General features: G+C 39.6%; 1 protein-coding gene across 11 annotated transcripts in view; it reads right to left on the bottom strand.

The window, feature by feature from the left end:
* The window catches only part of ARHGAP44 (Rho GTPase activating protein 44), a 180,720-nt gene that overhangs the window by 76,568 nt on the left and 80,408 nt on the right, over nt 1-23,744 (bottom strand). For all 11 annotated transcript variants that reach the window (XR_011423089.1, XR_011423090.1, XR_011423088.1 and 8 more), the window contains exons 2-3: nt 6,059-6,098; nt 5,566-5,670 (exon numbers count right to left, since the gene is read on the bottom strand). Coding sequence is in view for 6 of the 11 variants with exons in the window: in XM_001503326.6 (XP_001503376.2) it covers nt 5,566-5,670; nt 6,059-6,098 (145 nt within the window). In the remaining 5 variants the exon portion in view is untranslated. The remainder of the gene's footprint in view (nt 1-5,565; nt 5,671-6,058; nt 6,099-23,744) is intronic.

Raw genomic sequence — 23,744 nt, 5'->3', positions numbered from 1 at the left:
TTCCATAATTCCAAGCCCAATCAATACTTCTGTGGCTCATCTTCACCTGCACAAAAGACACAGCCCAGACTTGTTGCTCAGTAGCAGTCCTCAATGGTCGTTTCAGCCTAATAGTGGGGCCATAATAACAGCAGCAGGTTATATTTCTTTAATATTTACTTATGTTAAGCATTGTGCTAAGCATTTACATGCATGACCTCACTAAACTCTCAAACAATCCTATTGGGTGGAAATTCATTATTGTTATTACCATTTTCCAAATGAAGAAACCAAGGCATCTAGAGGTAATTGACTTGCCCAAGGTCAGGTATAATTAGGAAGCAGGAGAACTGGGCTTCAACCTCAGCTAATTAGATTCCAGAGCTTAAACTCAGAACTGTCATGCTAAATTGTTTCTGTATAGAATAGGAAGGATTCAGTCTGGCTCACTGATGTGTTAGGCAGATCCCAAGCCTAAAACACTCATGGACCATCCATTCATGACACAAATTTATTCTTAGCATTGCCTACCACGTGGCAGGCCGTGTTCTAGGCATTAAGAATATAGTCAGGATGGAAAGACAAGATCCCCAATCTGATGGAGCTCACATACCAGTGATGAGGAACAGACACATGAGCAAATGAATGATCATGACGATTTCAGATAATAACACATGCTATGAAGAAAATAAAATAGGATGATGTGATTTGGGGATGGAGGGAGCAAACATATTAGGTGGTTTAAGCCACACTGAGAAGGTGACACTTGAGCTGAGAATTGAACCATAAGAAGTTGCTGACCTAAAATGCCGAGTAAGAATATTCCATACAGAGTGAAGAGCAAGTGCAAAGACCTCAAGATGGGTGGGAGGTAGGCGTGTTCAATAACAGGGTAGTGCAGTGGGAGAGTGACGACTGAGGGGACGGCAGTGAGAGCTGAGCTCAGAGATGCAGGTAGACGACAGATCATTAGGGTTCAGGGGCCGAGGTGGGGAGCTTGGATTTTATTCTACAATGGGAAGCCTTTGGTGGGATGTAAGGAGTGTGGCATCATCTAATCTCCATTTTAAGCATTCACTCAGGCTGCTGTAGAGCATGGGTTAAGAAGGGGGTGGAGGTCAGAGTGGAGAGCGGAAGATCTACTAGGAACCACTGTGTTGAGGCAAGAGACGATAGTCGCACGGAATAGGGTGGAAGCAAATGGAAATTCCTTGGAGGAAGAGCTTGTAGGACTTAATGAAAGACTGGATGTAGGGGGCATGGAAACGGAAGAATAACGGATGATGTCTGGGACTCAGATGTCACAAGTGGGTGGATTTACAGCACCCTTCTCCATTCTCTGCTTTCTTTGCTAGATCTTCCTCCTGTTAGAGCTTAAAATACTGTAGTTCCTGGGGTACTTGACTGAAGGGCCATTTGTCTTCTCACTTTGTATTTTCTCCCTAGGTGATCTCATCAACCCCCATGGATGCAAAAGTCACTCAAGCCAGGGACCTTGAAAACTCGTTCCCTTCCTCATACCCCACATCATTCAATTACCAAGTCCTGGATACTTGACCTCCATTACCTACCACATCTGCTGATTTCTCTGTCTTTACCGTCCCCGTTGCGCCTTACCGAGACTGCTCCCATATTTGTCTGACTGTCCCTTACTTCCCCCAAGGCTGCTGCCCAATTAACCCGTTCTTCACACAATCACCAATGGGTCTGATCACATTGCTCCTGATTAGAACGCTGGCTTTCCACCATTCTTAGGGAAAAGGTCCAAATCCTCACCATGGCCGACAGGGCGAGCTCAGGCCCCTGCAGCCCATCTCACAGCCCTCTCCTCATCACTCTCCATTCTCCAGTCACCCTGGCTACCTTCGTGTGTCTCACACACGCCAAACTCGTTCCTCTCTCTGGGAACTCTGCACATGTTGCCCCTTGTCCCAGAAGCCCTTTTACTGGTTTTGGTGCTGCTAGCTTTTGCTTGTCCTTAAAGGCCACTTCCTCACGGACACCTTCTTCCATTTTTTTCCTAGTAAGCTAGTCCTCTTGGCACTAAGACATCTGAGTAACTAATAAACTCTGCACGTGATGCCTGCTCCCCTCTGGACCACGAGCTTCCAGAGGACAGGTACTGCACTCAGCACCTGGCATATACATCGCTTTGCACGGCAGACTTGGTACTCTGAATATTTGCTGAGTAAGATGGAGAAACACTTTCATATGCTAACACTGCATTTGCTGAAGTGACTTCCCTATGGGAAATGCAAGGATGGTAAAAAAATCACACATTTTCATTATACTGGTAAGTCTTAAAAACCTGGGAATTAACTAGCTTTTAGTGGGGACTAAAGTAGGCAAAATGGAAACTTAACTCATATCCTTTCCACTCCCCAGTTTAAGTCAGTACCCACCAGAGAATACTGCTCTGGTCCCTGAGACAGTGACAACAAAACGCCACTTTTCTGCCCAGCCCCAGCTTTCAGGGCCAAACCTTTAAAGGTGTATGATAAAAGTTTTAGTGCTGGAAACTGTAACTAAACTGCTAAAGGCTACTGAGCCTGTTTAAAGAGAAGTGACAAACAGCAACAGTTTACATGTGCTCAAATGAAATGCAGACCCTGCCTGGGTACCCAACCCGAGATACCAGGACTCCACTGGCTCACTTCAGCTGGACTCATTCCCTCTGGCAGGTCTTCTCCCGACGCTCTCTAACACCCAACTTCCCTGGCTGGTTGTTCACTGCTTCCCCCACTCTCCTTTCTATGTTTTTTTTTCCCCCCCCAGTTTCCCTCTTTTTATCCCTTTTTCTTTTCACCCACTCCTTAGGTCTTGACGCATCTCCTTAGCTAATAATCACAAAGAACTGGGCATATATTTCAGTATTTGAGGCAATTAATAAGTGTCGTGTTTCCCATTAAATCTCTCAATGTGTTACTTTAGAAAAAACTGAAAAAGTGTATTTGAATCTTGGCCTTGGACACTTTTTTTCCTGCAGGTCTGTGATTGTTAAGGTATTTTAAGTAGCTCTTTGACTTTCTTTTCAGACAGATCATTTATTCAGCCATATGAGGATAAGGAAAGACTGACCAGTTCAAGAAATCACGGACAAAATCAGGCGCTTGAATCTGTGTAGTGAAATCACCGATCTGTACGTGATTGAGGGCCTACTTCCGCCACAGACTGGAAATAGGTCAACTAAACAGGTGCCCAGTTTACCCGGGAATCACTGCACGGGTGTGGCTGCAGCCCTCGGAGACCGACAACAGCTGCTGGACGTCTTCCCCGCCAATGGAAGCCAGATTGCGTGTGTCCCAGTAGCTGAATCATGCCCAGTCATGGCAAACCCATTTCTCTTTGACACATCTTCACCTCACAGCCTCCCTTGCAGCTAGGAAAACGTGAAAGAAACTCTTCTGGGCAAGATTTTTTTTTTCTCCCTGATAAAAACAAAAGGAGCATGCAAAAATAGTTCATCCTCTCACCACCCTCACAGTTCCTACCTTTTATGTGGTTATGTAAAGACGTGATGCCTGGAGCTGCAGCAGCCAGATTACAACTATAAGGGGAAGCTCAAGCATTGCTGAAATTATGACCCAAAGTTGATGAATAAACCTTGGGAATGGCTACTTCAGGTGTCATGTTAAGTGAGATAGTAAGTGCCTTTTTGCTGAAGTCACTATTAAATCAGTGTCTTTTATTTTCTGTATTCTGATGGACTGCCCCTCCCAGGGTTAGCCAATACCTCGGGACAGTAAGCAACTCACCCATGAGTGTGCATTTCAAATGCAAACCAACCAATCCAGAGCCCATACCCCAACCATCTCCTTTACGGGGCTCTCACACTCCGGGTCACCATCCACCTGCCCTAATCACCCCAAGGCCAGGTATCAGACAACTAGGGGCATCTGTGCCCTAGAACCTACTAGAATTATTCAAACCAGCCAATTCTAAACCTGCTCACCCTGCCTCATTCATTCCTTCCTGTGGAAACCAAAATAAAGGCTCTTGCCCACATCTTCCTCACTCTGCCTCCTTGCTGGTCCTGGTGCTTCCCCATATAGGCCCTCTGTGACCTGTCTCCTCCTTTAAGGAACTGCAGGTGACAAACTATCTTTCAATGCCAATCATCTCCGAATCTGTGCCTTGCCATATCTCAAATTTTCTATTAATTCACAATATTTTAGCACACTTAGGGAGCCAAATGTCTCCAACTGATATAATCTGCAAGACCCCCAATCCAACGAAAGCCCTACAAATCTAGGTAACTTTATCTTGTCCCAGAAAAATAACACTAGAAGTAATCAACCTACCCAGCCCAAAGGCCAGTTTCAAGCCTCTGGTAAGAACATTCAGATGCTACTTGTGATACCAAAATATACTATACAATACATGAGTTATTTTTAAAACAGTGCCTCTTGGAACAAAAGAAAGGAGGTGGGTCACAGGCAGGCTTGGCTGCAGGCCCCCACTCAGAACAGCTCCTGGACTCCCATATTAGATGTTTATTTGATTAAAGGATTTAATGTCTAAAGTAATTTTGCAAACTCTCCCTTTAAACTGTGCAGGTTCCCTTTGCTGAAATTCTTGAAATATACAGGGCTATTTCCGTAGACATTTTCCAAAGCCATGAACATTTTATTTCTACCACACATAAGTGATTCCTGCTGGGAATATTAAGAAAGAAGAAACCAGAGCTGGGAAGAGAGAATGGAATGATTGATGACGCAAGCAGAGCAGGTTCTTGTCCTGCAGCATGAGATGGGATGAAGCATGAGGGCACATCCCACAGCAGTCAATAGAAATGAGGCCAGCGGAAGCTGGGAGGGCTCAGGGAGACCACAGGGAAGCAGAAGCCAACAACCATTCCAGGTCAGAGAAACCAGACAGACACCAAACATGTCGATGGTAAACTCAAGGAGGAAAAAACCCTCCTAGATTGCATATCCCCTTTAATGAAGCCAAGTGAAAAGTCTGAGAGTATCTTTTCATCTTTGGGGGTGTTGAGGGGCGTTGGGGTCAGAACGGAAGTAAGCTGCCACGACTGTTTACACCAAGGACTGTTCAGTGGAGCCACATTACGCAACACTTTTCACTGCTAATGTAGGTCCTATACAAAGACATCAGAGGACCTTTATTTAGCAGACTCTCTTTATTGTTTCGTTAGAGCAAAAACAGTTTTCACAAGGGCCTTTATAGGTCACTTATAACCTCCAAAACCACAGTATCATTTTTTTTCCATGAAATCTTAAAATACAATTGAGGCAAATGGGGTCTATGAATGAGCTTTGAAGCAGGTGAGAGAAAGGGTAAAGCTTCCCTAAAGGTGGGATCTCAAGCACGCCCCTGGGATCTTCCTGGTTGCCCCAGTCCGGAAGGACAAGGAGAGGGACCGCACCCTGCCTGGTGACAGTGGGGATGCTTCAGGCAGGGTTAAAGGGCGGGAAGAGGTAGGAGGGGCCAAAGCATAGAGTCACACCACAGGTCAGGTGGATTCTCAGACAGAAATGGCTGTATAAACAGCCACATGGCCCAAGAGCGGGACCGCTGTCATCAGGAGGCACGTGTTAAGCTGCCCAGGGCAAGGAGGGCACTCACAGAGCGCTTGTCGGCCTCTACCCCTTGCTGGCCCTGGAGACAGGCAGTGAGCTTCTTATGCGTGCTGTGGGAAACCTGCTTCACCAGCTCCAGGCGCTTCTCCACCTGCAGACAGAGCAGTGGGTGGGGTCACAGGTGAGGGCAACATCAGAAGTGGGGTTGTCAGTCTGGACAATCACAGGAAAAGAGTCCAAGCCACGTTTCTGTGGACTGCAGAGAAAAACATCCAGCACTGGAGAACTGGATAAGGAGCGATCACAGACTCTGGACTCTGCTGACTGTGCAGTGAAATGACTTCAAATGTCTCCTGAAAAGTCTTCCCTGAACTGGTATTCAAAATGCAAGGTACTATCCTAAAGGATAAACAGTTGTGTCTCTAAACAGTTTGCCTGGGGAGCAGTCCGAGCAATTTAAACAGCATTGGGAATGGCTGAGTTTTAAAAAGGGAAGACAGCTTGGGTGTCTGTGAGCTAAGGGCGAGCAACAATCTTACCTGAAGAAGGTCTTCACTCAGAACTTCAGTCTTTTCTGCCCTAAAGAGAAAATTGAGAAACAATCAGTAAGAAAACTAGGAACTTAGTTTCACACTTGTTCCCATTCTCTTCACTTATGGAGAGATAAGAAAAACAGAGGCATTAGTAGCAGAAATTTCCAACAAGAGAAAATACAAACAATACCAGAAATTACTAGGAACCTTAAGTAACTGCACTCCAGCAAAAACAGGGCAGCCAAGATACTCTGAACAGTCTCTTGCTACACATGGACCTGGATGAAGGACAACACACACACTTCTTTTGTTCCCAGACATTTTTTGTTTTAATTAACAGAATTAGGTAGGTTCCCCCACCCATACTCCTTGGTCTGCCCCCAAACAAATAAGCAAAAATCACAGAAATCTGAGCAAAGATCAATAAACAGCAAGCAAGGAGACAGCACTGAGTCCTGGTAACAAATACAAATGCCATCCCTGAGATCTGCACTCAAGTGTTAGCCCCACCAGAAAGTGAGGGGTTTGAACCTGAGATTAACACATTCAGGGAAAGAATGTGGACGCTGGCTAAAGTGGTCCCAACCTGTCAGCAAGCCCTGCCTCACATCAGACAAGAATGCAGATTTTCTTTGGAGCAAAGCAAATTATGGCCTAGGGATTCTCAGAGATAAGGTTCAGCCAATGGTTTCTCTCACACTGGTGTTTCTCTCTCTGTCTTTTCTCTTTCTCTCTCTCTCCCTCCTCTCTTTCTCACTCTCACACATACAAACTGCAAATTCACATAAAAACAAATCACCAAGACTAAGAGTACAGAGAAAGAAGAAACAACATGTATAGAGCCTAAAGGACTTCAGTGGTTGGAATTATCAAAGACTGTAACATAGGCATGAAATATTTCAAAACAAATGATACATTAAAAAATCAGAGGACATTAAAAAATGAGAGGACTTCCACTTCTGGGAAGATGGAGTGAATGTATTTACCTATTCCTCTAAGTACAAAGAAAATCTCGAGACCTTATGTATAAAACAAACATAAGAAAATTCTGAAAGGTAGAGAGAAGGCAGAATGGCTAAGTACCTACAGATCCAAGGAATGGCAAGATGGGGAATTTTTGCTTCACATATTACACACCTGGAGCTTAAGAAGCTGGTGACCTGACATACCAATGGATGCAGACAAAACAAGGCCAACAAAAGTCTGGTTTCTATAGCCAAAGGACCAGGAAAGGGGCAGGCTAGTAAGAAAATGTGTAGACAATAACTGCTCACTCCAGCCAAACACCACAAGAAAAACTATTGTGCTACCCCACTCACACCAGCAAAGGCTGAGTAGGAAGACTAGACTTCCACCCTTGCTAGGCTGTACACCCAACCTGTCCCCCTCCCCTCAACCAGTGTAGCAGTGTCAGAAAAGGATGAGCATGGAGCTGGGACATTACCACTGCTGGGCAGTGACAATGGAAACCACATGGGTAGCCTAGACATCCAAACTCACCTGGTGGTAACAAAGCATCCTCCCTCAGAGGGGTAGTGTCACAGGAGGCCCAGTGGAGAGACAAATCCATAGGACTTTCACCACCACCCAGCAGTAACAAGGCCATCGTCTTCCGTGGTATCAATGGAAGCCAACTAGGGAGCCATAACAAGGTACTCCCAGCCCTCCCAGCCAGGGAGGTATCAGTGAAGGCCCAAAGGGGAGACAGAGTTTCCACTCCCACCCAGCAGTAACAAAGCAGAATTCTCCCTTCCCCTCCTGAAGCGGGAACAGAGAAAGCCAGCATAAAGAGAAAGTTTAAATAAAATCCAGAGTCTCATAATATAATACACACAATATCTTGGTTTCAGTAAAAAATTACTCATCATACCAAGAATCAGAAGAATCTCAAACTGAATGAAAAAAGACAAGCAATAGATGCCAATACCAGGTTGACACAGATGTTAGAAATATCTAACAAAGACTTAAGGCATTCATCATAAAAATGCTTCAATGAGCAATTATGAACATGCTTGAAACAAAAGAAAAAATAGAAAGTCTCAGAAGAGAAACAGGAGATATAAAGAAGAACCAAATATAAATTTTAGAACTAAAAAATGGAATAATGTAAATTAAAAAATCTCAGTGGACAGGTTCGACTGCAAATGGAGGGGGCAGAGGAAAGAACCAATGGACAGGAAGAAATCACAATAGAAATTTTCCAATTTTAACAAGAGAACAAAAATAGACCAAACAAACCAATAAACAAAAAAAAAACCCTCAGGGACCTGTGCGACTATAACAAAACATTAAATGTTATGTCATCAGAGTCTCAGAAGGAGGAAAAAAAGAAAGCAGGGCTGAAAAAATGCTCAAAGAAATAAAGACTGAAAATTTTCCAAATTTGGCAAAAGACATAAATCGACATATTCAAGAAGTTGAGCAAACCCCAACAGGGTAAACACAAAGATCCTCACCAACCCTCACACTCAAACTTCTGAAAGCTAAAGAGAAAAAAAATCTTGAAAGCAACAGTAGAGAAATGATACTTTACCAATAGTGGGAAAAATTCAAGTTACAGCAGATATCTTATGAGAAACCATGGAGGACAGAAGGAAGCGGCACACCATTTTTCAAGTACTGAAAGAAAAGAAATGCCAACCTAGAATCCTATAGCCAGTGAAAATATTCTTCAGGAAGGAAGGAGAAATCATAACACTCTCAGACAAAGGAAAAATTTGCCATCAGCAGGCCTGCTTTAAAGAATTGCTCAGGGAAGTTCTAAGCAGAAAAAGGAAAGGTAAAAGAAAGAACCTTGAAATATCAGGAAGAAAGAAAGATGGTGACCAAAAATGGTAAATACAACAGTTTTTCTTTCTCCTCTTGAATTTTCTAAACTATGTTTGATGGTTGAAGCAAAATTTATAATATTGTCTGATGTGGTTCTAAATGTATGTAGAGGAAATAATATAATTATATTATAATTGGGGGAAGGTAAAGGGACAGAAAGGGAAGTAAAGTTTATAGATTTCACTCACCCTAGTAAAATACCGACATAGTAGATTGTGATAAACTATGTATATATAATGTAAGACCTAGGGTCACCATTAAAAAAAACTACACAAACAGATACACTCAAAAACACTATTGATAAATCATAATGTAAACTAACCTACAGAAAATAAAAAGAACACAAAGCAATAAAAAACAGAAAGAAGAAACATATAACCAAGTATAAAATGGTAGACTTAAGTCTCACGATATCCGTAATTACATGAACGCAAACAGTCTAAATACCTTAATTGAAATACAGAGATTGGCAAAGTGGATGAAAAGCATGCTGTCTATAAGAATCTCACTTCAAATATAATGATATAAGTAGGCTGAAAGTAAAAGGATAGGAAAAGACATCATGCAAACATTAATCAGAAGAAAGCAAGATGGTTGTATTAATATCAGATAAAGTAGACTTTAGAACAAAGGCAATGATCAGAGACAGAGAATAGTATAATATAATGATAAACGGGTCAATCCACCAAGAAGGTAGGCTGTCTTAAACATGTATACACTAACCAGCGCAGTGCAAAATATGTGAAGCAAAACTGATGAAACTGGAAGGAGAAATAGACAAATCCACAATAAGAGTTGGAGACTTCAACATCCTTTCTCTTAACAATTGACAGACCGGCTAGATTAAAAAATATATATATATCAGCAAGGATATATAAGAATGCAACAATTCCATTAACCAATAGAATTTGACTGACACTTACAGAACACTCCATCCAACATCACCAGAATACTCATTCTTTCCCAGTGCTTACGGAACATATACCAAAACAGATAGAATCTGGGGCCATAAAACAAATCTCAACTAATCTAAAAGAACTGAAATCATATAGAGTGTATTCTCTTATCATAGTGGAATAAAAATAGAAATAAATAACAGAAAGATAAAAAGAAAATATCCAAACACTTGAACACTAAACAAAACTTCTAAATAAACTGCAAAACAAAGAGAAAGTCTCAAAGGAAACTTAAAAAACTCTTAAACTGAATAAAAGTAAAAATGCAACATATCAAAATGTTTAACACAGCCAAAGCAATGCTGAAAGGAAAATTTAAATCTCTACATCCATACATTAGAAAAGAGAAATATTCTCAAATGAAAAATATAAGCTCCTCCTGCAACAACCTACAAAAAGAAGACCAAAAATAAGTCAAAACCAAGCAGAAGGAAGGAAATCATAAAGGACAGAAATGAATAAATTTAAACCAATAAAAAATAATGAGAAAAAACAATAAAACAAAGAGCTAGCTCTGAAAAGATAAGCACAATTGAAAAAACCTCTAGGACAATTGAAGAGAAAGAAAAAGAAGACACAAATTGTCAATACTAGGAATAAAACAGAAAATATCACTACAAAATCTTGTAGATTTCAAAAAGATATCTTTGAACAACCATATATGTAAATTTGACAACTTACACGAAATGGACTAATTACTCAAAAAACACAAACTATCCAATACACATACAAAATGCAAATACAATACAAACAAACACAATACATCCAATATAAAAAGCAAATAATGTGAATCATCCAATAACTATTAAGACATTGAACTTATACTACCAAAAGTCTCAAAAAAGAAAGCTTCAGACCCAGAAGGTGAGGATGTGGGGAAAAGAGCACCCTTGCGCACTGTTGGTGGAAATGTAAATTGGTGCAGCCACTATGGAAAAGGGTACGGAAGTTCCTCAAAAAATTAAAAATAGAACTACCATATGATCCAGCAATTCCACTTCTGGGTATTTATCCGAAGAAAACAAAAACACTAACTCAAAAAGATATATGAACCCCTATGTTCACTGCAGCACTATTTACAATAGCCTAGATATGCAAACAGCCTAATTGTCCATCCATGGATGAATGGATAAAGAAAATGTAGTGTATAAATAAAATGGAATACTTTTCAGCCATAAAAAAGAATGCTATCCTGCCATTTGCAACAACATGGATTAACCTTAAGGGAAATATGCTAAGTGAAATAAGTCAGAGAAAGACAAACACCATGTGATTTCACTTATATGTTGAATATTAAAAAAACCAAAACCAAAAACCAAAAAACCAACATCATAGATACAGAGAACCAGAGCGCTGGTGATTGCCATAGGCAGGGGTTAGGCAGTGGGTGTCAAAAGGTACAGACTTCTAGTTATAAAATAAATAAGCCATGGGGATGTAATGTACAGCATCGTGACTATAATTAACAATACTACATTGCATATTTCAAAGTTGCTAAGAAAGTAGATCTAAAAAGTCCTCACCAAAGGAAAAAAAAAATTTGTAACTATGAACAGTCATGGATGTTGACCAGACTTATTGTGGTCATAGTTTTGCAATATATACAAATATCAAATCATTATGTTGTGCACCTGAAAAAAAAAATTGAACTTGTACTACTAAAAGTCTCAAAAAAAGAGCACCAAATTCATAAAGCAACCATTAACAAATCTAAAAGAAGATATTAATAATAACACAATAATAGTAGGGGACCTCAACACTCCACTCACATCAATGGATAGATCATCCAGTCAGAAAATCAACAAGGAAACAGTTGGACTTAATAGACATATATAGAACACTCCATCCAAAAATAGCAGAATACATATTCTTCTCAAGTGTGCAACGAATATTCTGAAGGGTAGACCATATGTTGGGAAACAAGGCAAGCCTCAATAAATTTAAGAAAATTGAAATAATAACAAGCATCTTCTCCGATCACAATGCTATAAAGCTAGAAATGAATTACAAGAAAAAAGCTGATAAAGGGACAAAGATGTGGAGACAAAACAACATGCTATTGAACAAGCAACGGATCATTGGAGAAATTAAAAAATATCTGGAGACAAACGAAAATGAAAACATACCATAGCAGATCATATGAGATGCAGCAAAAGCCATATTAAGAGGGAAATTCATCACAATACAGGGTCACCTTAACAAACGAGGAAAATCCCAAATAAGCAACCTCAAATTACACCTAACTAAATTAGAAAAAGAAGAACAAAAAAAGCCCAAAGTCAGGAGAAGGCGAAAAATAATAAAAATCGAAGCAGAAATAAATGCTATTGAAACAAAAAAGACAGTAGAAATGACAATGAAACAAAGAGCTGGTTCGTTGAGAAGATAAACAAAATTGACAAACCTCTAGCCAAACTTACAAGGTAAAAAAGAGAGAAAGCTCAGATATACAAAATTAGAAATGAAAGAGGAGAAATAACAACGGATACCAGAGAAATACAACAGATTATAAGAGAATACTACGAAAAACTATATGCCAACAAAATGGATAACCTAGAAGAAACGGATAAATTCTTAGACTCTTACAACCTCCCAAAGCTGAATCAAGAAGAAACAGAGAATCTGAATAGACCAATCACAAGGAAAGAAATTAAAACAGTAATCAAAAGCATCCCAAAGAATAAAAGCCCAGGACCAGATGGCTTCCCTGGGGAATTCTTCCAAACTTTCAGGGAGGATTTAATACCTATCTTTCTCGAGCTATTCCAAAAAATTAGGGAAGATGGAATGCTTCCTAACACATTTTATGAGACCAACATCACCAAGCCTGACAAGGATAACACAAAAAAGGAAAACTACAGGCCAGTATTGCTGATGAACATAGATGCAAAAATTCTCAACAAAATTTTGACAACCTGAATTCAGTAATACATCAAAAGGATCATACATCATGATCAAGTGGAATTTATACCAGGGACACAGGGATGGTTCAACATCCGCAAATCAATCAGTGTGATACACCACATCAACAAATTGAGGAATAAAAACCATATGATCATCTCAACAAATGCAGAGAAAGCATTTGACAAGATCCAATAGCTATTTGTGATAAAAACACTTAGCAAAATGGGGACAGAAGGAAATAACCTCAACATAATAAAGGCCATATATGACAAACCCAAAGCCAACACCATACTCAATAGGCAAAAACTGGCCACCCCTCTGCGAACAGGAACAAGACAAAGATGCCCACTATCACCACTCTTAATCAATATAGACTGGAGGTTTTGGCCAGAGCAATTAGGCAAGAGAAAGGAATAAAAGGAATCCAAATACGGAGTGAAGAAGTGAAACTCTTGCTGTTTGCAGACAACATGATCTTATATCTAGAAAACCCTAAAGAATCCATTGGAAAACTATTACAAATAATTAAAAACTACAGTAAAGTTGCAGGATACAAAATAAACTTAGAAAAATCAGTTTCATTTTTATACTCTAATAATGAACTCACAGAAAGAGAACTGAAGAATACAATGCCAATTACAATCGCAGCTAAAAGAATAAAGTACCTAGGAGTAAATTTAACCAAGGAGGTGAAGGACTTATACAATGAAAACTGTAAGACATTACTGAAAGAAATAGATAATGAGAAAGAGATTCCATGCATATGGATTGGAAGAATAAACATAGTTAAAATGTCCATACTACCCAAAGCAATCTACAGATTCAATGCAATCCCAGTCAGAGTCCCAGTGACACCTTATGCCTGTTAAAATGGCTATAATCACTAAGATTAAAAATAACAAACATTGGAGAGAGTGTGGAGAAAAGAGAACCCTCATACACTGCTGGTGGGAATGCAAACTGGTGCAACCACTATGGAAAACAGTATGGAGACACCTCAAAAAACTAAAAATAGAACTACCATACGACCCAGCCATCCCACTACTGGGCATCTACCCAAACACCTGGAAATCAACAATCCAAAGCAACACATGCACCCCTATGTTCATTGCAGCACTATTTGCAGTAGCCAAGACATGGAAACAATCCACATGCCCATCAACCAATGATTGGATAAAGAAGATGTGGTACATATATATATAGTGAAACACTACTCAGCCATAAAAAAAGAAAAATCACCCCATTTGCTACACCATGGAAGGACCTGGAGGGAATTATGCTAAGCGAAATAAGCCAGGCTGAGAAAGACAAACACCAGATGATTTCACTCATATGTGGAGTATGAACAAACACATGGACAAAGACAACAGTTCAGTGGTTACCAGGGGAAGGGGGGTAGGAGGTGGGCACAGGGGGTGAAGGGGAGCACTTATGTGGTGATAGTCAATAAATAATGTACAACTGAGATTTCACATTGATGTAAACTATTATGAACTCAATTTAAAAAAATAAAGTAAAAGAAAAAGAATGTGAGGCTTCCTTTCTCTCATTTATCTGTACTCCTTCCAGAAACCCCAATTTTAAAAAAAGGTCTCAAAAAAGAAATCTTTCCAACCCAGAAGGCTTCACAAGAGATTTCTACCAAATATTTAAAGAATTAACACCAATTCTACATAAGCTCTTCCAGAATATAGAAGAGGACGGAACACTTCCCAATTCGTTTGATGAAGCTAGTATTCCTTTGATACCAAACCAGACAAAGAACAGTAAAATAAAAAAAGAGAGAGAGTGAGATAACCATCGACCAATCTTCTTTGTGAATATAGATGCAAAAGTCCTTAAGAAAACATTACCAAATGGAATTCAATAATAGATAAAAAGAATTAATCACCATGACCAAATTGGGCTTATTCCAGGGAGACTATTCCAAGGATCTGAAAATCAATCAATGTAATCCATCATATTAACAGAATAAAGAAGAAAAACCACATGATCATATCCACGGATGTAGAAAAAGCATTTGACAAAATTCAACACCTATTCTTGGTAAAAACTCTCAGAAAATCAGTAATAGAAGGGAACTTCCTCAACTTGATAAGTAATATCTGCAAAAAAATAAACCTACAATTAACATTATACTTAACGATGAAAGACAAAATGTTTTCCCCACTAAGACCAGGATCAAAGCAAGTATGTCTGCACTTGACACTCATTCAACATAGTGCTGGACGCTTGACTCAGTGCAATCAGGCAAGAAAAGGAAACAAGAGGCATATAAAGCTCAAAGGAACAAACAATAATGTCCCTATTTCCAGATGATATGATTGTCTATATAAAAATGCCAAGGAATCTACCCCAAAAATGCCTAAAACTAATAAATGAGTTCGGCAAGGTTGCATGATATAAGGTAAACATACAAAAAACCTTTATTTCTATATACTAGTAATGATCACATGAATGTGGAAATTGAAAATAAAATACCATTGACAATTGCTTTAAAAAATAAAATACTTAGGTATAAATCTATCAAAATACGCACAGAATGTGTATGCTCAAAACTATAAAATACTTATGAAAAAAATCAAAGATCTAAAATGGAGAGATGTTATGTCTGTGGATTAGAGGACTCAACATAATACAGATGTCGATACTCACAAAATTAGTCATAGATTAAATGTAATCCCAAGCAAAATTTCATCAGGATTTCTTGTAGATATAGACAAATATTCTAAAATTGATATGAAACTGCAAAGGAAGTAGAAGATCTAAAATAATTTTTAGAAAAGATAAATTTGTAGGATTCACTACCTCACTATAAAATTAAGTAATCAAAGGGATAGTGAAAAGTTAAAAAGATCAATGGGCCAGAATAAAGAAAACAGACACAGACAAATATAACCAACTGATTTTTGACAAATGTACAAAGGCAATTCAATGGAGGAAGAAGTCTAACAAATTGTGCTAGTACAATTGGACATTCATATGCAAAAAAAGATGAGAATAAAGTCAGAAAACAGAAAAAGATACGTGTAAGAAAATAAAACTGCCATAGGATTAACATTCAGACTGGATCAAGAGCTCCTGCAAGTCAATGAAAAAAATCAACTCTGCACAAAAATGGGCTAAATGCTAGCACTCTTTAAAAGAGAAAATTCTAATGATTAAAAAATACATAAAAACTTGATCAACCTCATTAGTAAGCAGGAATAGACAAATTCAAACTACAAAGAGACACCATTCTATACTGCCAGTTTGACAAAAACGCACGTCTGACAACTCCAAATGGTGAAGGTACGGAATACTGGGAACCTCTGCAGACCACCACTCTAAGTGAAAATTGTTAAAAGCATCGTAGAAAACAATGTGTCATTATCTTGTACATCTGACACTCAAACTCAGTACCCAAAAGAAACATCTTCTAACAGAACAGTACTTACTGCTACCATGTTTGGTGCACACTAATATTTTCTACTATGCTCACTAAACCCATTTCACTCACACTAACTAACGGGTGGGGAGCCGCATTCAGCCAACACTGTCCTGGAGAAACCCTGAGACATTTACAAAACAGTCACAGCAGGTTTCTTTTTTTTTTGTAAAACAAAAGAATTAGGGGGAAAAAAGGCCATTGAAAAGAAAACAAAGAAATTGGGATTATTCACATAATGACATATCCTACAGTAATAATAGGTAATAAAATAAAATTTACCAAAAACAACATGGGTGATTCTTAGAAGTACGAGGTTCAATGGGGGAGAAAATAACAGAAAGATTACTTAAATCACGATAACATTTTCATAAAGTTCAAAATCAAACACCACTAAACAACATATTAAAGGATAAATACAAATGTAGTAAAATGAAAAGAAAGCAAGAGCACTATAATCACAAAATTTCAAATAGTGGTTATCTCTGGGAAAGGAGGTGGGGTTGGGGTCAGGAGGGAAACACAGGGGGCGTCAACATCATTGGCAATGATCTGGTTCTGAATACGCGTAGTAGGTTCATGGCTTGCTTAATATGCTTCAGAACACATATACAAGAATATAGGCAATCTACCTATTAAACAACAGACAATATAAAAATAAAAAATAATAAGCATTAAGTATTATGCATAAACTTGTACAAATGATTCCTACAAGCTCACAAGACTAAAAACAAACAAAAAAAATACGCCCATAAGATTTTCTATATTCTAGTTAGGAAAAAAAATATATATATAAATAAATTTATACACATACACACATTATACACCATATACTATACATATTATAAAATATATATAATATATATCATAAATTATAGCTGTGTCTGTGTGTGTTGTAATATATATATTACATATATTATATATATTATATCATATATATGTATATATATATATACATACAAACATTTTCTTTAAAGTTTTTACTACTTTTTGCTTAAAAGTAAGAGCTGAGTTTCAGGGCATCCTGATAGCTAGGTAGAGCAATTACTCACACATCAACTACATGTAAATGAAATAATCAATAAAAACAATCAATAATCAATCAAAACAAAAATAATCAATAAAAACATCACAGCTACATAGCTGATAAGAAGGCAACAAGCTCTCTCCTTTGAAAGAAAAGGATCTTGTACTGGAGACAAATTCTGATCAAGTTTGCTCTCAAAAATCAGAGGTCATAAACTTATTTGAAGATCAAAAAGATTTAAGAAAATTCCAGAACACTTTTTACTTACTGGGGAAAAGATGCAATCAATATCAAGTTGGAAGAAGCAATGGAGGTCACTTAGCCCAAGTTTCCACTCATCTGAGACTTCCCTCCATCACTCCTGATGCACCTCAACAGTGCACTAAAGACTGACCGATGGAACTCAATCTTCACGAAGGGAGGTGGGCTAACAGGTGATGCTATTTTTGGGAAGCCTGGTATTTTTGGCTTCATCTTTGTAAATGAAAGACACAGCATCATTCATTATCAAGACAATGAACACTATCTCCTATTTTCAGGGGATGAGTCAGTCCGCAGGATGAGAGGGACTGTGTAGGTGACATCTGGGTGCAAGTCATGTCTTTTTATTTTACTTTTTATACCAACAGACTAAAGCAAAACAGAACCTTGGCAAATCGATCTAAAAATTGCGCATTGTTCTACTTATGAGTTTCAGGAGAACAACGAACACCACCCACAAAAGTCTTGCTTGTCACCAGTGTTATACACTAGCTTGTCGGGTCACAGTGGCCTTTCCCAAAATGTGTTCCATGAAAAAACAGACTCATAAGACACTCTAAAGGAAAAAGTTCTGTGGACAAATAAGTTAGGGAAACACTGAATACTATATTCTCCATTAATGGAGTCTCATTAACATATTAAAGGCTCTGAGAAGTCCTGCTGTAAATAAAACGGTTTAATTTTAGCTAACCCATCATTTTCCAAATCTATAAAAATATGAAAATGTATTTCACATAACACCAATTAACAACTACACCCTGGGTGCTGAGTATATTTTAGGAAACGTGAAGCTGAAGGAAATCTTCACTACAGTACATGTTGACTCTGTAAATCTTCCTGGGTAAGCTACCTAGGAGTTCTGGCCTCATTACAAAAACACATTTGATTGGACTGAGAGCTAAGCAAGAGGACTTTCCAGCTGCCATTGCAGAAGTCACTGAATGAAGCAGTGAGGTTGCTTTTAAACTGAGATAGTCTCGTTACAAACCATTTCAGATAATAAGCCACCAACTTGCAACACCCAAGAAGCTGTCAAATCCTCTTAATTTTATTTTTAATTATTTAATTTTTTTTGAGGAAGATTAGCCCTGAGCTAACTGCTGCCAAGCCTCCTCTTTTTGCTGAGGAAGCCTGGCCCTGAGCTAACATCTGTGCCCATCTTCCTCTACTTTATATGTGGGATGCCTACCACAGCATGGCGTGCCAAGTGGTGCCATGTCCGCACCCAGGATCTGAAGTGGTGAACCCCGGGCCGCCGAAGCAGAACGTGCGCACTTAACCGCTGCGTCATCAGGCCGGCCCCAAATCCTCTTAATTTTATATCACTAATATTTTCAGCACCTGTTGCTCCCTTTCTAGTCACACAGTCACAGGCTAGGCCCACAGAGCTCAGCCCTGGACCCACCACAAGATCCTTCTAAGAGACGTCCCCGTCTCCACCATCTTCACCTCCCATCCGTCATTCACTCTGCTCTTAGACATTCTTCCCAAAATGCCTCCCTGGCTCCCTTTTGCCTAACACCTAGGAGGTGTCCTGCTAAGTGCTTTACAAGCATTATATCACTGCTTTAAAACATACCCAGGATTTGTTTTAATCAGGTATGGTAAGACACACCAACATGGAACTGACTGTCATGAAGAAATTTACACTCACAGATTCCCAGAATCAGGAGGCACAGCACAGCACGCAGGGCACACGGGGAAGCACCAGGCCAGTCAGGAAGCAGAGAGAGTTTAGGGAAAGTGTGGGCAAAAGGCTTTACTGTGGTTTTCACAGGAAGGAATGGGTGAGGAAGGTAAGCAAACTGAGCAGGTTTAAGACTGGATAGTTTGAATAATTTTGGTGGGCTCTGGGCAATAAGGGTGGTCCTTAGTTGTCCAGTACCTGGTCCTAAGGCCATTTAGGACAAGGGACAGTGTCCAGATTGCAGGAGCCTGATAAGAGGTGGGGAGAGGTAGGGACTCAGGGTTGGATGGTTTGCATGACAAAGACGGGCTTGCAGGCAAGCTGTTTGCTATCTCTAGGAATGAGCTGGCCCTGAGAGGGGCAGTCTGTCCTAGGCAGGTGAGGCTCCAAGGACAGAGCATCAAGAACACAGTAAATAAGCAAATATAGTTAATTCAATCACTCATTCCTTAAAAAGAAAGTGGGAGCTATCATTATTCCCATTTCTTTAAATGAGAAAATGAGGTTGCTGTAAATTGTCATTGCCTCAGCACAACATGCCAGGGGCAGTCCCTAGAGCTACAGCGGCAGCATCACTTCAGAAGTTAATAGAAACGCAAATTCTGCAGCCCCAGCCATACCCACTGAGGCAGACGTTCTGGGAGTGAGGTCCAGCAATCGGTTTTAAGGAGCCCTCCAGGTGATTCTGACGCCTGTTAAGAAACACTGGAGTACGGAAAAAAATCTAAAATCCCAGTTCTGGAAAATCCCACTCTGAGTCAACAAATTTCTCTCCATATCCTCTAAATTGTCCCCATTCTTCTACTCCCAGCCACCTCCTGCTCTTCATTCTGTCCCTCTCCAGCCCCGCTGGGCCTGATATTCTCTATGCTCCAGGCACAGCTTTCCCTTGTTCACCAAACAAGCCCCAGGGGAACTCATCTCACCCTCTGCACCAGCACAGTACTGAGACACAGCAAGTACTCTCCAAATGCTTACCGAAATGGAGTGCAAAGCTTGATCCAGCTGGGCACAGCTGCTCTCCCCACCCCATCCTGCTCATTGTGGCAGACTCTGTTAACTGGCTCTCCCAAAACCACTGTCCACCCCTGCTTCTTTGCTGCTTCCCACTGTCTGTCGAAGGGGGAAGGACAATACTGCCCCAGTTTTCCCTGAAACTAGGAGTATCTAGTCCTAAACCATGAGACAAAAGCAGAAGTGTGCCACAGCATCATCTGGAAAAGTTTTGCTTTCCTGATAAACATGAACAGGACACAGCTGTCAGGGTCTTTTTCTTCTTCCTGTTTTGAATGCAGATATGATGGCAGGAGTGGCAGCAACCATATTGTAACCACGAAGGATTGGCGAAGAGAACTGAAGAGATGTTGGATCTGATATCATTGAGTCATTCATCCAACTCCAACAACTATTTATGCCTGGACTTATTTTTGTGAGAAACAAACTCTTTCCAAAGCCTTGTAAGTGGATTTTCTATCACTATAGCACAATACATCCTAGCTTAATATACTGGCAGCAGAGGATCTCATCCTACCACTAATTTTATTTTGAGTAAAAGTGCAATTATTTGATATTCCTGACAGAGCCCATAGTTCTCCAGTCTTAAAATCACTAGAGCACTTGTTAACTTTTCCCTAAAGATCTTCAGAGACCACCAAACTATGCAGGGATACACACCAGAGGGGGCGTTGGAGAGTCATTGAGAAAGGCTTCCTGGGAGGTGACACTGCCAGGTATTGAGGGCGGGGTAGGACATGAGAGGGAGAAACACAGGACAAGGTCCAAAATGGCAGAGCAACCACCAAAGGCAATCCCTTAGCAGCAGCAAAAGGCTACTAAATCAAGAGAATTAGGTCAACAAGAGGAAAATTACCTCTTGGGAATTAAGGGACAAGACAGAAGCGAGGAGACACAAGTTGCAAAGTCATTCCAATGTTGGGACAAATCTGTATTTTCGAAACAACACTGTCACAGAACTGCTAATTTAAGGCACAGAGAATGCTTAAGAAACAAAAAATATTATTAACCAGTTTCTCCTGAGACCTTCAAGAAGAAAAAGACACCTATAAAACAAAAACAGAATGCTATGAAAAAGAACAATGAGAACACAGGAAAGGCTTCTGGAAGTAAATTCTAATAGAACTTCCAGGAAAAAAAAGAGAAACACAGAATGGGAAATTATTTAAAAAGAGATGGACAGACGGAAATTTTCCTAGAGCTGAAGAGACACACAAGTACTTAAACAGCAAGTGCCTGGGCTGTGAGGAGCAGAGTGAAAATAAAGAAGAGATCCTAAAAAGCCTTCAGAGAGGAGGGAGCTATCAAGCTGCAACAATCAGACCAGCAGTGGAAATTATCAGCATAATTAATGCTAGAATAAAACAGAGCAATTCTAAAGTTCTGAGTGAAAATTCATTTCAATCTAAAAAATTTTACTACGGTGATTTATCAGTCAAGTATAAAGGCAAAATGAACTCATTTTTTAGAAACAGAAAAAAAGGTTACCTCCCTTTCCGAGAGAATCCCTTGAGGATGCACACCAGAAAGATACAAATAAAAGTTTAGTAAGAAATGATAGAACTAAACCTGACAACCAGCAAAAGGAAATCCCAGGATATCAGACCTGCAAAAGGCTTGGAAAGTAGTAAATCCAAATCAGAATTCAGTAGTCTCTAAGATGAAGAGAGCAATTGAGATAATAGATGGAATGAGTAAATTGGAAGGTCTGAAAGCAAATGATTCTCCCTATAGGGGAAAAAAAAAAAGATAACTCATAAAATTCCAAGAAAAAAATGCCCAAAAAAGGTAGTCTTCAAATATGAATTAACATAAAGTGATGCATGATTGAATAATTTGTACAACATAAGAAAAGATCCATCTAGCCTTGGCACTTCGCATATTCTTCACGTGAAGAGGTATCTTCACATCAGAACCACTGAGAAGGAAATACGATTGACATATTACTTGGCTCTGCAATAGATAACATTTAAGCAGCCATAATAGAAGTACTTAACCGATTGAACTTTTAGAATCAACATATGGAGAAAGCATAGAAGACCCAAATACGATGATTATAGGAGAGAATGAATGCAAATTTTATCAATGTCCAAAATGTAAAAAATAGAGAGAGAGAGAGAGAGAGAGAAATGAAATGGAAGGAGGAAAAGAAAACAGTTGACAGAGCAAGAATTGGAGAGGGAGAGGTGAATAATGCTCCCTGAAGCCACCCAAGGGAAACTGGACCACCCAGCAAGTGCAGACAGGGTCAAATACAAGTAAAATGATGTTACGATGATTTACAAAATGAGTATGGAAGGGGATGTGGGTAGTACAACAGAATCAAAACCTCATCTCACCAGCAGGGAGTAAAGTGTGTGTGTGTGTGTGTGTGTGTGTGTGTGTGTGTGTGTGAACCAGGAGTACAGCATATTATTTAGCGATGTGGAGGCAAACTACCAGAAGAACTAAAAACAGAAGCCATTGAGGGTAACTGTCTCCAGAGAGCAAGCCTGGGGGCTGGTTCAGGGTAAGAGGGCTGATCCTTTTCATTATAAGTCCTTCTCTGTCACTTGTTTTTTTAAACCACATCCACCTATTATTTTGAATTTTTTTTTTTAAGGGACAATACTCAGGTTTGCTTGAGATATGGAAAATAGGAGTGCTCATCCACAGCAACTGGAAGCATTAAATGATACAATCTTTCTTGAGGGCAATTTGGCAATATGTTTTAAAAGCCTAAAAATAGAGAAAACCTTTCTCAAAGTAACTTAAATAGAGGAACCCATCCTGCAGAAATACTCGAGTGTGTAGACAAAGGTTTAATGTGTGGTCATCAGAGCACTGCTCAATGGAGGCCTACACTTGCACTTAACCTTTGTTTCCAGCCCTTGACTGCCTGAACGTTTTGGGAAAAATCTTTGGATTTCCCCTAAATCCAAAGGGGATTGTCTAAATGAATGGACTTCATGTAAGTATTAAAAATGATGACATATGTTTGACATGTAAAGGCATTGAAGATGTATTAAATGAGAAGGGGCAGGCTACAAACCAGTATGCACAGTAAAAAAAACTCTATGTACACAGGGGCTCAGCCCCATGGCCTAGTGTTCAAGCTCGGTGCACTCTGCTTCAGCGGTCCAGCTTCAGTTCCCAGGTGCGGACCTACACCACTTGTTGGCAGCCATGCTGTGGCAGCGACCCACATACAAAATACAGGAAAACTGGCACAGATGTTAGCTCAGGGCAAATCCTCCTCAGCAAAAAAAAAAAAGAAAAAAGAAAAGAAAAAGAAAATTACATATACACAGAGGAAAACAAAAGTATATTAAGGTATATGTCAAAGAGTTATTAGCCAGTCCTCTGGTCTTTCCTTATATATTAAATTTTCTAATTCTTCTACAAAGGACAGTATATGTATTGTAAAACGTATTGCAAAGGTGGTTGCCAGGGGCTGGGGGGAGGGGAACGGGAGCTACTGTTTCATGGGTACAGAGTTTCAGTTTTGCAAGATGAAGAGTTCTGTGGATGGATGGTGCTAACGGTAGCACAACAATGTGAATGTACTTAATGCCAGTAAATCGCATACTTAAAAATGGTTAAGAAGG

This window comes from Equus caballus, chromosome 11, assembly GCF_041296265.1.
Source record: "Equus caballus isolate H_3958 breed thoroughbred chromosome 11, TB-T2T, whole genome shotgun sequence".
Lineage (NCBI taxonomy): Eukaryota > Metazoa > Chordata > Mammalia > Perissodactyla > Equidae > Equus > Equus caballus.
This window is presented reverse-complemented; position numbering and strand designations above follow the sequence as displayed.